General features: G+C 28.8%; 3 protein-coding genes across 7 annotated transcripts; 2 read left to right on the top strand and 1 right to left on the bottom strand.

Annotated features, from left to right (window-relative positions):
* Positions 1-373: 373 nt before the first annotated feature.
* On the top strand, positions 374-9,108 carry Tor (serine/threonine-protein kinase Tor). Of its 2 annotated transcripts, none has more exons than XM_003691806.4 (7): positions 374-735; positions 806-7,087; positions 7,179-7,321; positions 7,455-7,595; positions 7,665-8,289; positions 8,469-8,649; positions 8,804-9,108. In XM_003691806.4, exons 2-7 carry the CDS (start codon positions 868-870, stop codon positions 8,817-8,819), a joined length of 7,326 nt encoding a protein of 2,441 aa, XP_003691854.1. In that variant the 5' UTR covers positions 374-735; positions 806-867; the 3' UTR covers positions 8,820-9,108. The 2 variants fall into 2 exon arrangements, with proteins under 2 accessions (XP_003691854.1, XP_031771174.1); XM_031915314.2 differs by having other exon boundaries at positions 640-727.
* On the bottom strand, positions 8,643-11,172 carry LOC100872329 (uncharacterized). Of its 4 annotated transcripts, none has more exons than XM_012484076.3 (4): positions 10,836-10,942; positions 9,891-10,220; positions 9,713-9,754; positions 8,643-9,634 (listed from the first exon to the last, which is right to left on the bottom strand). In XM_012484076.3, exons 2-4 carry the CDS (start codon positions 9,925-9,927, stop codon positions 9,345-9,347), a joined length of 369 nt encoding a protein of 122 aa, XP_012339530.1. In that variant the 5' UTR covers positions 9,928-10,220; positions 10,836-10,942; the 3' UTR covers positions 8,643-9,344. The 4 variants fall into 4 exon arrangements, with proteins under 4 accessions (XP_012339530.1, XP_086761717.1, XP_003691853.1 ...); XM_086905591.1 differs by having other exon boundaries at positions 10,733-10,880; XM_003691805.4 differs by having other exon boundaries at positions 8,643-9,754; positions 10,836-11,172.
* Positions 11,062-16,543, top strand: Ube4B (Ubiquitination factor E4B). The gene is made up of 8 exons (XM_003691804.4): positions 11,062-11,201; positions 11,895-12,188; positions 12,322-12,726; positions 12,802-14,168; positions 14,252-14,399; positions 14,466-15,152; positions 15,377-15,698; positions 15,772-16,543. The coding sequence occupies exons 1-8, from the start codon at positions 11,178-11,180 to the stop codon at positions 15,834-15,836; spliced, it is 3,312 nt and encodes a 1,103-aa protein (XP_003691852.2). The 5' UTR covers positions 11,062-11,177; the 3' UTR covers positions 15,837-16,543.
* Positions 16,544-16,844: the final 301 nt, after the last annotated feature.

Below are 16,844 nucleotides of genomic sequence, written 5' to 3' on the forward strand. Positions count from 1 at the left end.
TATTTCATTAAAAATTCTTTCTCTTTCTTAGAAACATTAATAACAAATCTAAATTGAAATATTTACTTATAGTAATAGCTTTATAATATTACAATAATTTTGGGACATTTATTTCGATTATAAGATATATAAAAAAATAAAATTAAAATTAGTATAAGTTTGAATTTATCAATCTATTTTATTTACACATTTAAAATATTTAGTTTCTTTTATTTAAATATATATTAAATAATTTAAATTTTTTTCTGTTATATATTTTTTTTAATTATTTTTTATTACAATAGTATAAACTAGATAAGAATTAGAAATAATAGAAAACATATACAAATATTTAATCAAAAAGAGTGGGGGAGTGTTCCAAAGCGCACAATTTAGTTGAGCATCTCTTATTAACCAATGTAGAGGTTATAAACTTAAGATAGTTCTTTCGAACAACGCATCATAATTGTTTTTCTATATTTACTATAAGTTTACTAAATTAATGGCATTGAAATAATTCAATTATTTGTGTGTTTATGACACACAAATAAGAGAATAAGAGATCTCGATTTATAATTTATTTGACTCGTAATTGACGAGTATCAAACATGAAAAATTTATATGATAGACGTATTGTAATAATGTGATTGAAAACATTTAAATTTTAATCACACATCAAGAAATTAAAAGAAATAATGATAATCACAAAAATAATGTATTATCAAACGCAAAATTTGTGTGATGTCAAGTAGATATGTGAGAAATAATACTAATTTATATCTTTTCTTAACTTTTTTTCATATTTAAAAATGTTATATTTTTTTAGATAACATACGTGAAGATTTATAAAAATAATATTATAAAATTGGCATTTAGAAATTTTTAACAATGTCAAGTATACTTGTACAACAATTTGTTCAGAGACTTAAATCCAGAAATGAAGAAATACGTAACAAAGCAGCTAGAGATCTATGTCTCTATGTCAAAACAGAACTACGTGAAGTATCACAGGAAGAAATTACAGCTTTTATGGATGAATTTAATCATCATATATTTGAAATGGTATCTGGTTCAGATGTAAATGAAAAAAAAGGAGGTATTTTAGCTATAGTTTGCCTTATTGGAGCTGATGTGGGAAACATTAATACAAGAACTATAAGATTTGCAAATTATTTAAGGAATTTATTACCCTCTAATGATGTGGGTGTTATGGAATTAGCTGCTAAAACAGTTGGTAAACTAGCATTAGTTTCTGGTACTTATACAGCAGAATATGTAGAATTTGAAGTAAAGCGTGCCTTTGAATGGCTTGGTGGTGATAGACATGAAGGTAAAAGACATGCTGCTGTTCTTGTTTTAAGAGAACTTGCTGTTTCTATGCCAACATATTTTTTTCAACAAGTAACACCATTTTTTGAACTCATATTTAATGCAATACGTGATCCAAAACCTGTGATAAGAGAAGGTGCTGTTGAAGCATTGAGAGCTGCTTTAGTTGTTACTGCACAGAGGGAAACAGCAAAACAAATGCACAAATCACAATGGTACAAACAGTGTTATGATGAAATAGTGACAGGATTTGAGGAAATATATACTAGAGAAAGAGGAGTAAATAGAGATGATAGAATACATGGTTCACTGTTAATATTAAATGAATTACTAAGATGTAGTAATATTCAATGGGAAAAAAATTATGAAGCTTTAATGGAACGATTAAATTGTTCTACTCAACAAAATGAGAATGACATATTGTCATTAATGCCTCGATTAAAAACAACAATAGTATCTAAATGGTCTAATTCTTCTCAAAATTCGACTAATTCTCAACAGACATTATATCCATCACATGAATCTGCAGTATGTCGTTGTTTGATGCAAGAACGATTAGATGATATATATAATGATGTAATGAATCAGAGAATGTCTAGAAATCCACATATTCAACATGCTCTTATGATGTTGTTACCAAGACTTGCAGCATTTAATAAAGAAAAATTTACAAAAGATCATTTGAGAGAATCATTAGCATATCTTCTAATGACTTTACGTAGTAGAGAAAAAGATAGATATGCTGCATTTACAACAATTGGATTTATAGCAGTTGCAGTAGAAGATTCAATAAATCCTTATCTTTCAAAAATTATGGAAGTGATTAAAAGTTTATTGCCTTCTAAGGAAACATCTACTAAGAAACGTGGAGCATCTTTGGAACCTGCAGTATTCATTTGTATAACTTTACTTGGACATGCAGTAAAACAAGTTATAGCTGCAGATGTGAGAGATTTATTAGAATCTATGTTACAGACTGGATTAAGTCCTATTCTTACAACATCTCTCAGAGAACTAGCTCATAGTGTTCCATCATTAAAACCTGATATATCTCAAGGACTTTTACGAATGTTATCTCAAGTTTTGATGCAAAAACCCTTAAGACATCCTGGTGCACCATGGACTGCAACTAGTCCTATATCTGGTCCTCCAACTGAAGTGGATATTCCATCTACAGTTTTAGCTTTGAAAACATTAGGAACATTTAATTTTGACGGTAATCCACTTTTGCAATTTGTAAGGCGATGTGCTGATCATTTTCTTACATCTGAACAAGCAGAAGTTCGATTGGAGGCTGTAAGAACATGTTCAAGATTATTACGATTAGCATTAAATCAACCCGGACCCACAGTGACTAATACTGTCTCTACTGTTCTTGGAAAATTATTAGTTGTAGGTATAACAGATACGGATCCTGATGTAAGACTTTGGGTTTTAGCTTCTCTGGATGATTCATTTGATATTCATTTAGCGCAAGCAGAAAATCTTTCCGCATTATTTATTGCAATGAATGACGAAATGTTTGAAATAAGGGAATTAGCAATTCGCACAATCGGACGATTAAGCACAATGAATCCAGCATATGTTATGCCTTCTTTACGTAAAACACTTATACAATTTTTAACTGAATTAGAACATTCAGGTATGGGTCGTAACAAGGAACAAGCTGCACGAATGTTGGATCATTTAGTAGTCAGTGCACCTAGACTTATTCGACCATATATGGAACCCATTCTAAAAGTTCTTGTTCCAAAATTAAAGGAGCCTGAATCAAATCCTGGTGTAATTTTAGCTATATTACGCGCTATTGGTGATTTAGCAGAAGTTAATGGTGCTGAAATGCAACAATGGATGCCTGAACTTCTCTCTATATTGCTTGAAATGCTAGTCGACGCGAGCTCTCCAGAAAAAAGAGGAGTTGCTTTATGGGTTCTTGGACAACTAGTAGGAAGTACAGGACATGTTGTTAAGCCATATATGCAATATCCTTCATTACTAGATGTATTGATAAATTTCCTAAAAACAGAACAACAACTAATTATTAGAAGAGAAACTATAAGAGTTCTTGGATTATTAGGTGCTTTAGATCCATATAAACATAAAATGAACCTTGGTCAGATTGATTCTCAATTGGATACTCTTACTTCTATGGCTGATACTAAAAGTGAAGCTGAAAATACACAAGACTTAACTACTAGTGAAATGTTGGTCAACATGTCCTCTTCAACTTTAGAAGAATATTATCCAGCTATTGCTATTGCAACTCTTATGAGAATCATTCGTGATCCAACATTATCGCAACACCATACTATGGTAGTTCAAGCAGTAACTTTTATATTCAAAAGCTTAGGAATTAAATGTGTTCCATATATTTCTCAAGTGATGCCAAGTTTCCTTAATGTAGTTCGTACAGCAGATGTTAATTTTCGTGAATACCTATTTCAACAATTGGCTATTCTTATTGCCATTGTGAAACAGCATATTAGAAACTATTTGGATGATATATTTAATTTAATTAAAGAATTTTGGACAGTGAATAGTCCGTTACAAAGTACTCTGATACTTTTAGTTGAGCACATTGCTGTTGCATTGGGTGCAGAGTTTAAGATTTACTTACCACAGTTAATGCCACAAATATTAAGAGTTTTAACACATGACACAAGTAAAGATAAATCAGTCACAGTCAAACTTCTTCAAGCACTTCAAAAATTTGGAAATAATTTGGATAATTATCTTCATTTAGTTTTGCCACCAATTGTAAAATTATTTCATGCTACTGATTGCCCAATAACTGTAAATAAAGTAGCGCTTGAAACTGTTGATCATTTAGCAGATACATTAGATTTTACAGATTTTGCATCCAGAATTGTGCACCCTTTAGTACGAACTCTAGATCAGTGTCCAGAATTACGAAATGCAGCAATGGATACACTATGTGCATTGGTGATACAATTAGGAAAAAAATATCAGATCTTTATCTTATTAGTACAAAAAATTATGACGAAACATAAAATTGTTAATTCACGTTATGAAGTTTTAATTGATAAAATTTTGACAGAAACAACTGTTACTGATGGTGAGGATTATCTCTTAATGAGACATCGACATTCAAGAAACAAAAATCGTGATTTATCGTTAACATCATCTGACACAACTACAATTAAAAGATTACATGTGTCTGCCTCAAATCTTCAAAAAGCCTGGACTGCAACAAGAAGAGTTTCTAAGGATGATTGGCTGGAATGGCTAAGAAGTTTGTCGATTGGTTTGCTCAAAGAATCACCGTCACCGGCACTAAGATCATGTTGGGCTCTTGCACAGACCTATTCCAAATTACCTAGAGATTTATTTAATGCGGCTTTCGTTTCTTGTTGGACCGAATTGGATGATACTTATAAGGCAGAACTTATACAAACCTTACAACAAGCATTAATGGTTCCTGATCTTCCAGAAATAACACAAACGATCTTAAATTTAGCAGAATTTATGGAACATTGTGATAAAGGACCATTACCTTTAGACAATAAAATTTTAGGTGAAAGAGCAATGCATTGTAGAGCTTATGCAAAAGCATTACATTACAAAGAAGATGAATTTCATAAGAGCAGGAATAGTAATGTTTTTGAATCTTTAATCTCTATCAATAACAAGCTTCAGCAGAAAGAAGCTGCAGAAGGTTTACTGGAATATGTTATGAATCAGAATAATCAGCAAGATCTAAAAGTGCAAGTTCGTTGGTATGAAAAACTACATAATTGGGATAAAGCTTTACAATTATATAGAGAAAGACTAGAAAGTGATTCTACAGATGTAGAGTCGACTTTAGGTGAAATGCGTTGCTTGGAAGCTCTTGGAGAATGGGGACAATTGCATGATGTTGCTACCAAACAATGGTCTCATCAAAATGATGAAACTAAACAGAGAATGGCTAGAATGGCAGCAGCTGCAGCATGGGGTTTAAATCAATGGGAAAGCATGGAAAAATATGTCTCTTTAATACCAAAGGATACTCAGGATGGTGCCTTTTATAGAGCTGTTTTAGCAATTCATGATGAACAATACAATATTGCCCATCAACTTATTGATAGTGCTAGAGATTTGCTAGATACAGAATTGACTGCTATGGCTGGCGAAAGCTATCAAAGAGCTTATAATGCTATGGTAGAAGTTCAGAAATTGGCAGAACTAGAGGAAGTGATACAATTTAAATTGGTCCCAGAAAGAAGATCCACCATTAAATCCATGTGGTGGGAAAGACTTCAAGGTGGACAAAGAATAGTTGAAGATTGGCAAAAGATTATACAAGTTCACACATTAGTAGTTTCACCTCAAGATGATATGTATACATGGTTGAAATATGCCAGTCTTTGCAGAAAAAGTGGTAGCTTAATGTTATGTCATAAAACATTAGTTATGTTACTTGGAACAGATCCTTCGTTAACTCCTGACCAGGTATTACCTACCACTCATCCTCAAGTAACATTTGCCTATTGTAAACACATGTGGGTAGCAAATAAACGAGAAGAAGCGTACAATCAGCTACAAAGATTTGTACAGATGTCTTTACAACCGACAACTTTATCAGTAGTAAATCAAGAAGATGAGAAGCAACAGGAAATAAGAAAAAGATTACTTGCCAGATGTTATTTGAAACTTGGAGAATGGTTAGAAGCATTGCAAGGCATAAATGAACATTCTATACCAGCTGTGCTATCCTATTATGCTGCAGCTACAGAACATGATCCTACTTGGTATAAAGCATGGCATGCTTTCGCTTATACTAACTTTGAAACAGTTTTATTTTATAAACATCAGCAAGGTGACTCAAATACTGAGAATATTCCAGGAAATGGGACTCATAATCTTTCTAGTTCACAATATATATCTCAATTTACTGTACCAGCAGTTGAAGGATTTTTTAGATCTATTAATCTTTCTCATGGTAATTCTTTGCAAGATACACTTCGTTTATTGACTTTATGGTTTGATTATGGTCAATGGCCAGAGGTATATGAAGCTATTGTTGAAGGTATCCGTTTAATTGAAATTAATACTTGGCTACAAGTAATTCCGCAACTTATAGCAAGAATAGATACACCCCGAGCTTTAGTTGGTCGATGCATACATCATCTTTTAATAGATATTGGAAAAACGCATCCACAAGCCTTGGTTTATCCTTTGACTGTAGCATCGAAAAGTGCTAGTCATGCTAGAAAGACTGCTGCCAATAAAATTCTTAAAAATATGTGTGAACATAGTCCGACATTAGTACAACAAGCAATGATGGCTAGCGATGAATTAATTAGAGTCGCTATTCTCTGGCATGAATTATGGCATGAAGGATTAGAAGAAGCTAGCAGATTATATTTCGGCGAAAGAAACGTTCGAGGAATGTTTGATACGTTGGAACCCTTACATGCAATGTTAGAAAGAGGTCCACAGACTTTGAAAGAAACGTCCTTTAATCAAGCTTATGGCAGAGATTTAATGGAAGCACAAGAATGGTGCCGCAGATATAAAGCTTCACGCAATGTTCGAGATTTAAATCAAGCTTGGGATTTATATTATCATGTCTTTAGAAGAATATCTCGACAATTACCGCAGTTAACTAGTTTAGAACTTCAATACGTTAGTCCTAAATTACTTCTTTGTAGGGATTTAGAATTGGCTGTACCGGGAAGTTATAGTCCGGGACAGCCAATAGTTAGAATAGCAAGTATACATAGTTCCATGCAAGTAATAACCAGCAAACAGCGACCGCGAAAATTATGTATAAAAGGTTAGTAATCTTTAAATTTCACTAGATAATTTAATATAACATTAAAATATATTGAATTGTATAAAATGTTTTAAATGTCTAATATTTGCAGGTAGTAACGGTAAAGATTATATGTTCCTTTTGAAAGGACATGAAGATCTCAGACAGGATGAACGTGTAATGCAATTATTTGGTCTAGTCAATACTCTTTTATTACATGATCCAGATACATTTAGAAGAAATCTTACTATTCAAGTAAATATATGTTAAGAAAGAAAATTTTATATTAATATAATATTTATCAAATAATTAGTCAAATAATTAAGTTATTAAGTATATAGTATTTTATCAAAATTGATAAATAATAAATTTGATATTTTATATTTAGAGGTATGCAGTAATTCCACTATCCACAAATAGTGGTTTAATTGGTTGGGTACCACATTGTGATACATTACATACACTTATCAGAGATTATAGAGAAAAGAAAAAAATATTATTAAATATAGAGCATAAAATAATGTTAAGAGTAAGTATATATTTTACATGTGTTGATATTTTATCTTAATTAATTTAATTATAACAATTTGATTTATAGATGGCCCCAGGTTATGATCATCTTATGCTTATGCAAAAAGTTGAAGTATTTGAACATGCTCTTGAGCATACATATGGTGATGATTTATCGCGGCTTCTTTGGTTAAAATCACCATCAAGCGAAGTATGGTTTGATCGTAGGACAAATTATACACGTTCTCTTGCTGTAATGTCTATGGTGGGCTATATCCTTGGTCTTGGTGATCGACATCCATCTAATTTAATGTTGGATCGTTTAAGCGGAAAAATATTGCATATCGATTTTGGAGATTGTTTTGAAGTGGCCATGACTCGAGAAAAATTTCCTGAGAAAATCCCATTTCGATTAACAAGAATGTTAATCAATGCGATGGAAGTAACGGGAATCGAAGGCACATATAGAAGAACTTGTGAATCAGTAATGTCAGTGTTACATCGTAATAAGGATAGTTTAATGGCAGTATTAGAAGCATTTGTATATGATCCTCTATTAAACTGGCGATTAATGGATAATGCTGCACTGAAAGGTAAAAGATCTGATGCTCAGGGAATGAGTGCTAGTAGTAATCAAGAGCAGAGCGATGCATTAGATTCTCTTACCGCCACATTACCAAAGAAAGGAGTACCATGTAGTGTTGAAAATGGAGGTAAATTATTTATCTGTATGGAATTGTAAGTTTTTTTATTTTTTAAGTAGGAAAAATTATTGTAAACAATATATAAACAATTAATATATTTATTATTGTAAACAATTAATAAATATATAATTGAAGATTATAAATGATATATACGATAAAAAATGAATGAAAATTTGTTATTATCATAGGTGATACTAATCAACCAGAGGCATTAAACAAAAAAGCCCTTGCTATTATTACAAGAGTAAGGGATAAATTAACGGGACGTGATTTCTCTCATGAAGAAACACTAAGTGTTCAACGTCAAGTTGATCTTTTAATTCAACAAGCTACCAATAATGAGAATTTATGTCAATGTTATATTGGATGGTATTTTTTTATAACTTTATTTTATAACAATATATTACAAAATTAAATTATTTCCACTATTTATTTGTTAATTATATAATATATAAATAGTACATTTTTTTGAAATGATTAATTATTATTAATCATTATTAATAAAATTATATTTATTTTACAGGTGTCCCTTTTGGTAAACAAAAATTTTTGTAGATGGGGACGTATATCATGTGCAGTCTCGTTCCTGTTTTTGCATTTTTTATTATTAAGAAATAATTATGTATAATGTCGTACCACTAGAACATGTACATATATAAGCTATATTATTATATTGATTGTATATAATACTTATGTTATTCTTGCTTATAAAGTATAATGTAAATTAGAAAGAACATACTTTAGAAATTATATAATAATCAGTTTTTATGTAAACATAGAAAAAATCTACTCAGGAATAAGATTATAGTAACAATATTTTTTTCTTAAGGATTGTCTTTGTATTTATTGAAATTTGTATATATAAAAACTAGCATCACAATTATTACAGTCAGACCATTCATTCAAATTTTTATAAACAAATTCATATAATACAAAACAACAATAATTATATATTTTCATTAAAAGACAGAATATGTCTTGATAAAATAATTAATATATAAAACTTGAAAAAATGAACTTAAAGAAATATTGATATACATGATTTAATTTCTTTCATTAAAAATTTATTGTAATAATTTTGCATTTCCAATTCCAAAAGCATGAGGTAACAAATTGCTTAATGTTGTTTTTAATACATTTTTCATATCAGGTCCTGTTAAATAAATTGGTATATCACCAAATTCTGCAATAGCTTGTCTACAAAATCCACATGGTGTAGTAAAAATATTATTTTTTTTATCAGCTACTACTGTTAAAACTTTGAATTTTCTTTTTCCTTCTGACACTGCTTTAACAATTGCTGTTCTTTCAGCACAAGTTCCTACAGGATAAGATGCATTTTCTACGTTACATCCTGTGAAAATGGATCCATCATCACAAAGTATTGCAGCTCCAACTTTAAACTTACTATAAGGTGAATAAGAGTACTCACGAACTGCTATAGTTTTCTTTATCAAAGATTGAATATCTGGTTCTATAAAATATTGTAAATAAAAAAAGAATTAATATTAATAACTTTTGTTTAATTTTTATTAAATATTATATATAATATTATAAATAGATAAATAGATAGATAAATAATGAAAATACGAATATTATATTATGTTTACCTAGTTTCGTAAAATCAATAATTTCTTCTGTACTCATTATAGTACGTATTATTAAATACCATAAAAAATCAATATTTTAATTTGATATTTATTTAGAAAATCATTATCTTAATACTTGATACTATTTTGATACTTGTCAAAGATAATATTTTTAGATACAACGTAACAATCATGTATTGTAAAATTTCTAAAAACTATGCAAGTATACGTATTATCAAGTATACTATTATCAAGTATTGCATTATATACTTTTGTTCGCTCACACACAAATGTCATGCAATTTATCCGCAGAGCGAGATAATATTGGCCAATATTATTATTGTATTGAATCTATAAGAAGTAACCAATCAGACTCGACCAATTTTTAACTGTTAACAATAATTGACAAATATGATTAATAGAAATATAAGATTAAGAGGTATCAAAAGTTATTTTTAAATTCTACATTTTGTTATTATTTTAACAATATTATTTATTGATCAAGAAATTTTATAATATCGTTCTAATATTCATAATTCAATTTCTTACCTAACCTTAAATTAAAAATAAAAATTTAATAAAAAATTATGTACATATAACAAATAATTTGAATTAAAATAATAACTAGAATATATATATTTTAATATATATTTTAAAATATAATTTATATTTTTTATGTGACAATGTGAGATAATGATTAACCATAATAATAATATTTGATAATGTAATCAATTGAATTACTAAATCTATTATAAATTAAAAATTTCAGTAACAATATTTAGTAACATTATATATAAATTATTGATATGAAAGAAAGATTAAAGAAAACTATATTTTATGAACAGTCAATGCAGTGTCAATACTTTAAAGAAATTATTTAAAATGGTGATCTAATAAATATATATAGAGTATCAGATTATATTGTTGATCATTTTTGCTACACCATAATGAATTCCCTCTGCTTACTATTGTTTCACTGCAAAATCCGCAGATTATGTTTGATTGAACTTTAGTTACTATTATCAATGCAAGAGAGCGTTCTGTTTTATATTAGTTGCTCAGCTGTTTTGAAGAATCGACGCAGCTTAACAGTGATTATCCGTAACGCAGTGTAGAATTGCTGCTTTCACGTCCAAACGCAAACAGATGTGGAGTGGCTGTCCAAATTTTTGACGTATCTCGTTCAGAATTTTTCGAACAGTGAAGACACTTTTTTTCGTAGAATTTTTATAATATCAACAAACGTGTGATCATAAGTGATCGTGTCAGAGGTTAAAGACATCTAAAGAAAAAAATAAAGAAATCGCCATGAGCGAATTAAGCCAAGAGGAAGTGAGTACCAATACACTGTTTTCAATCGTTATTCAATAGCGTCTGTAAGTCCGTTTTGTTGTTACCTTCCTTTCGTTTTATACTTGCTTTGTTTCCTAATTTTATCCTAAAATGGAATATAATAGACAAGAACATAAGAAAAAATAACAGGATAAAAAAGAAGTCTCATCAGCAAGACAATAATTGTAAAATGCTATTTTTTCTACTGTGGTATTGTGTTAAAATAATTATATAACGATAACAAATTAAAATTAATTTTTTCCATTAATATATAATTAATATAATTCTTTAATAATTTTTATTGAGATATTTGTTACAATGTTACAATTTGTTTATTTCTTTTTTTATAATGTAAACAAAAATTATATATTTCATGATAATATATTAGAAAGACTTACTTTAATATAAAATTTATTTAAAAAGATAATGTATTCTTTATATTAATAAAAGTATTTTTTCATTTTGTTATTGTTTGTATTTTTTGTCTTTGATATAAATATAGTAAATGTTGCATCTTATATAGTTTTGATTATTGAATAATATTTTTCTATCTTCCTATTAAATATTAATATGAGAAATTATTGCACAATAATTTTAACTAAAATTATATTATTTGTTTTTTTAAAAAATAATTTTGTAAGAAAAATAATAAAATTTTATAAATATATATAATATCAAATGTTTCAATTATAGGTAAGAAGAAGACGTATGGCTCGTTTAGCAGGCTTGGACAGCTTTAATTCAACAGTCAATATAAGTCATAATAATGATTCTGTTTCTCCAAACACACCTGGTCCATCTAAAACATTTACAGATCAAATAATATCACCATTAAAACAGCAGCAATTTCAGAATCCTGAGCTACCAATGGAAATAGAAGAAAATACTAATAAACAATGTAGCAGTTCTGGTGTTGACATAGATTCAGGAATTGAAAATATGGAAGTTGAGGAATCTGAAAGAAAAGAAGTAAAGCCAAGATCACGTGTAAATATAAATATTTATATTTATAAAAGAAATGTAAAAATATGTATTAAAAATAATAATAATAATAATTATTATTATTATTATTATTATTGTTGTTGTTGTTGTTGTTGTTGTTGTTGCATTTATTTTTTAGACTACAAGTTCCAGTACAGAAATAACTACAGAACAAATACATGCAATTATATCACGTGTATTATGCATATCATGGAAAGAACCTACAGAGGGTTGTATATTCTTACCACAAATGGCAATATATGCATTATCAACAAAACTTGTTGATGCCACAGAAATTATTAACCAAGCATTAATGGAAGTCTTATGCATGTTTATGAGAGACGAAGATCCTTTAAAAGAAATTAATATAGATACTTCTTCAGACAGAGAAGATAGTCCAAATAGTCAAGCAAGTCCATTACAAAGCCCAGTTACAACATTTTGTCGTTGTGATATTTGTTGTAAATCATCACAACCTAAAAGTCTCATTTATTTATTAGACTGTTATTCAAGAGTTGCAATTGAAGAACGAAATCATCCAAAGGTATAATTTATATTAACATTTAATTATAATATGTTCATGTTTTAACAGATACAATATTTTTTTCTTTATAAATAGAAATCAAGTACACCACCATTATCTGATATTCTGGCTATTTTAAGAACACAATGTGTTCAATATTCCAGTCTTGTGTTACAAGGCCTAGTTGGTATTTCTCAGTCTTCAACTACATATCCGTTTTCCATGACGCCACTTCTATATCCTGTACTCTCGCAAAGTTTACCTCGTGGCTATTTACATGAACTTGTAACAAGAACACATACAAATTCAGCAATATTTAACAAAATTTTTACACCGCTCTTGCAAGGCTTATATCTTTCAATGCAACAAGCTAGTTTGATTAGAAATACACATCGAAGACCGATCGAAGCATTAGAAGAATTAATAGAAATTTGCTGCGGACCGAGTAGTAACATACGACCAATATGTCGTTTAATTGTCCATCAAATTCAATTTTTACCTGATATTATGACATCAGCTGCTGGTAAAGAAATTACAACAACATCTCTTTTGGGACCGTTTTTGTCAGTTTCTGTATTCGCTGAGGATCAACTGGATGTGGCTGAAAGATTCTTCAGTGGTAATCTATTCGTCGATAAATCAATAAGTTTAACATTGCAACAAGAATTAGAAAGTATCAGAACATCACTCCATAAGATATTTCATGCAATACTTGCAAGTAGTAACTGCCGTGAAGCTATGTTAACATATTTAGCAACATTATTACGTTACAATGAAAAACGTGCTCAAATACAAACGGAAGAATTTTCTCTTGCGGGAGATGGATTTATGTTAAATCTCTTGTCGGTATTACAAAAACTTTCTGTGAAAATCAAATTGGACACAGTAGATCTATTATATCCATTTCATCCAGCAAGTTTCATTGAAATAAAAAACGATACAAGGCTGAAACTTACGTGCCAAGAAGTTGCTGATTGGTTGAAATATTTAGAGAGGACACACAAGTGGGTCGAGCCAAAGTTTCCAACACAATGTTGGTTCCTTACTCTACATTGTCACCATATAGCGTTGTTACCGGCTTTACAGAAATACCAGAGAAAGCTGAGGACTTTACGTGATGTGCAAAAAATGCTCGATGATCTACAAGCTACTGAACCACAATGGAAAGATAGTCCTTTCGCTAGCCGTAATAAAGAATTGATAGAACGATGCAAGGAGCAATTGAAACATCTCGGCAAATCGAAATTATATACAGATGCTGGATTAATCGATCCTGTTTTATTGAGAAGGTGCTTACACTTTTATATTTCTGTAGCAGAAATTCTGCTAAGTTTATTGACACAGACTTCGCCAGGAAATCCTATTCCTGAACTGCCTTTGCCACAGGAGGTTCCACAAAAATTTACAGCATTACCAGAATGGTATGTCGAAGATATTGCAGAATTTGTATTATTTACCCTTCAGTAAGTATTATTTTATTGTTATTTTTATTATTACATTATTATTACTAATATATTATATTATTATTGCTTTTTATTTCTTATAGATTTTGTCCTAGTGTGATAGTAAATAATATGGATAATTCTCTCATTACATGGTTACTTGTAGTAGTATGTACTCCACATTGTATACGAAATCCATATTTAATAGCAAAAATTATTGAAGTATTATTTGTAATAAATCCTAATGTTCAGGTAAATATAAAAAAAAAATCAAATTTTATATTTTCTTAAATAATGTCTCATAATTCTTAATATTAGGGACGAACTGAATCTCTTCATGATCAAGTAATGGCACATCCTATATCAAGAACATTATTAGCTTCATATTTGATGAAATTCTACACAGATGTTGAAACAACTGGTTCTAGTTCAGAATTTTATGACAAATTTTCCATTCGTTATCATATTAGTTTAATACTGAAATCTATGTGGGATAGCCCGGTACATAGAAAATCGATCATCGATGAAAGCAATAATGGAAATCAATTTGTAAAATTTATTAACATGTTAATGAATGATACCACATTTTTACTTGATGAGAGTTTAGAATCGTTAAAACGTATTCACGAAATCCAAGAATTGATGTCCGATCTTAAAGCATGGTCTGCATTATCCCGTGAACAACAACATTCACGAATGAAACAATTAGCAGCAGATGAGAGACAAGCTAGGTCATATCTCACTTTAGCCAAGGAAACCGTTGCCATGTTTCAATATCTAACAGATGATATCACAGAACCATTTTTACGGCCAGAATTAGTCGGAAGATTATGTGCCATGTTAAATTTTAATCTACAACAATTATGTGGTCCTAAATGTAAAAATCTAAAAGTACGAATACCACAAAAATATGGTTGGGAACCAAGAGCTTTACTTAGTCAATTAGTTGACATATATTTACATCTTGATTGTGAGATCTTTGCTGCTGCTTTAGCTGCTGATGAAGTAAGTTTACAATATATTGATAGTATATTAATAAATGCATTAATAATATTAAAAATTATTATTATTATATAATTATTATATATATAATTATAAATTATTATTATATATATTTAATAAATAAATAATATTATAAATATATTATATATTAATAAATAATATTATAAATATTAATAAATGAAATCTATAATATAAAAAATTTTTTCTAACAAATATTATAATTGCAGCGTTCATTTTGTATGGAATTATTTATCGATGCTGCAAATAAATTAGAAAGATCAGTAATCAAGTCTATTATAGAGATTGAAAGATTTGTAGCTCTTGCTGAACGTGCTGCAGATATAGCAAGAGATAATCGTGCACGTGATGCAGATTACGGTGATGCACCAGAAGAATTTCGAGATCCACTTATGGATACACTTATGGAAGAACCTGTTAAACTTCCATCTGGCATTGTTATGGATAAAGCAGTTATTATTAGACATCTTCTCAATAGTGCTACAGATCCTTTTAGTAGGCAACCTCTTAGTGAAGATATGCTTACACCAAGTGAGTAAATAAAATAATTTTTTTTTTCATACAAAAAAAATTTATATGATAACTAATTATTGCATATTTATAGTGCCTGATTTGGAGAAAAGAATATCAATGTGGAAACAGCAAAAGAAAAAATCGACAAAAATATAAATTATGATTTTATTACAATAATCATTTTTCAGAAACATCACGATATTATGTAGTTAATGTTACTACATGATATATTGTATCAGTCCATAGATATATTATTCTATGGCAAATGAATACAGTGCAATGATCTCGCTAATGTGCAAATATTGCACTTAATAAATTTACAGTTTTAATACATTACTGTCTAATACTTAAAACAGACAGTTAAACAGACTGCAGCTATGTAACCAGCTGCATATTACTTTTAAAGAAAAAAAAAAAAAAATACTTTTAAAAAACTTGTAAATAATTGCTGGTTTATAACATCAATACCCAAAAAATCTTATTTACAAACTTAGCACTTGTTCCTTTGTACGTTCTAAATATATGAGACTGCAAATAAAAAATTAAAAACATATGATCAATTATAAGAATAATAAATTAAACAGCATAGAGACAAAAAAGTTAATATCAATCTAAACTTTTTTATTTAAAATTTGTTAATTTATAAATGAAAATAAAAAAAGAAAACATTATTTGATGCAAAATTTATGTAAATGATTTATATGTAAATGATAAAATATTTAAAAAAAAATTATATTAAAGTCTCTTTTTAAACATGCGAAATGTTGCACAATAGAAAAAAATAATTTGCAGCGATTAATTTTTAAAGATGTACATGGTAAATGTATCATGCCTATTCCTTCAATAAATTTCATGAGTAAAGATCTGTTTTGTGTATATAATAATATATTATTTAAAACAATTCCATCCAAAAAATATTTTTTGTTTTTTCAATAAAGTTTTTTTAAAAAATTATATTAATATTTTTACTATAATTATGTTTTCTTTATTATACAAATTTAAATGATTTTTTTTACTTCAAAACTTGAAGTATATATTTTCATTTAAATTCTTAAAATGATATTAAAAATGTTTAAAAGTTTATAAAAAAAACTTTAAAAAATTAATATTTATTTTTTAAAAATATGATTATAATTTACAATTTTCATATCAATTAAAACTTTG

This window comes from Apis florea, unplaced genomic scaffold (genome assembly GCF_048593485.1).
Source record: "Apis florea isolate Af1SG1 unplaced genomic scaffold, ASM4859348v1 contig_2411_pilon, whole genome shotgun sequence".
NCBI classification, from domain to species: domain Eukaryota; kingdom Metazoa; phylum Arthropoda; class Insecta; order Hymenoptera; family Apidae; genus Apis; species Apis florea.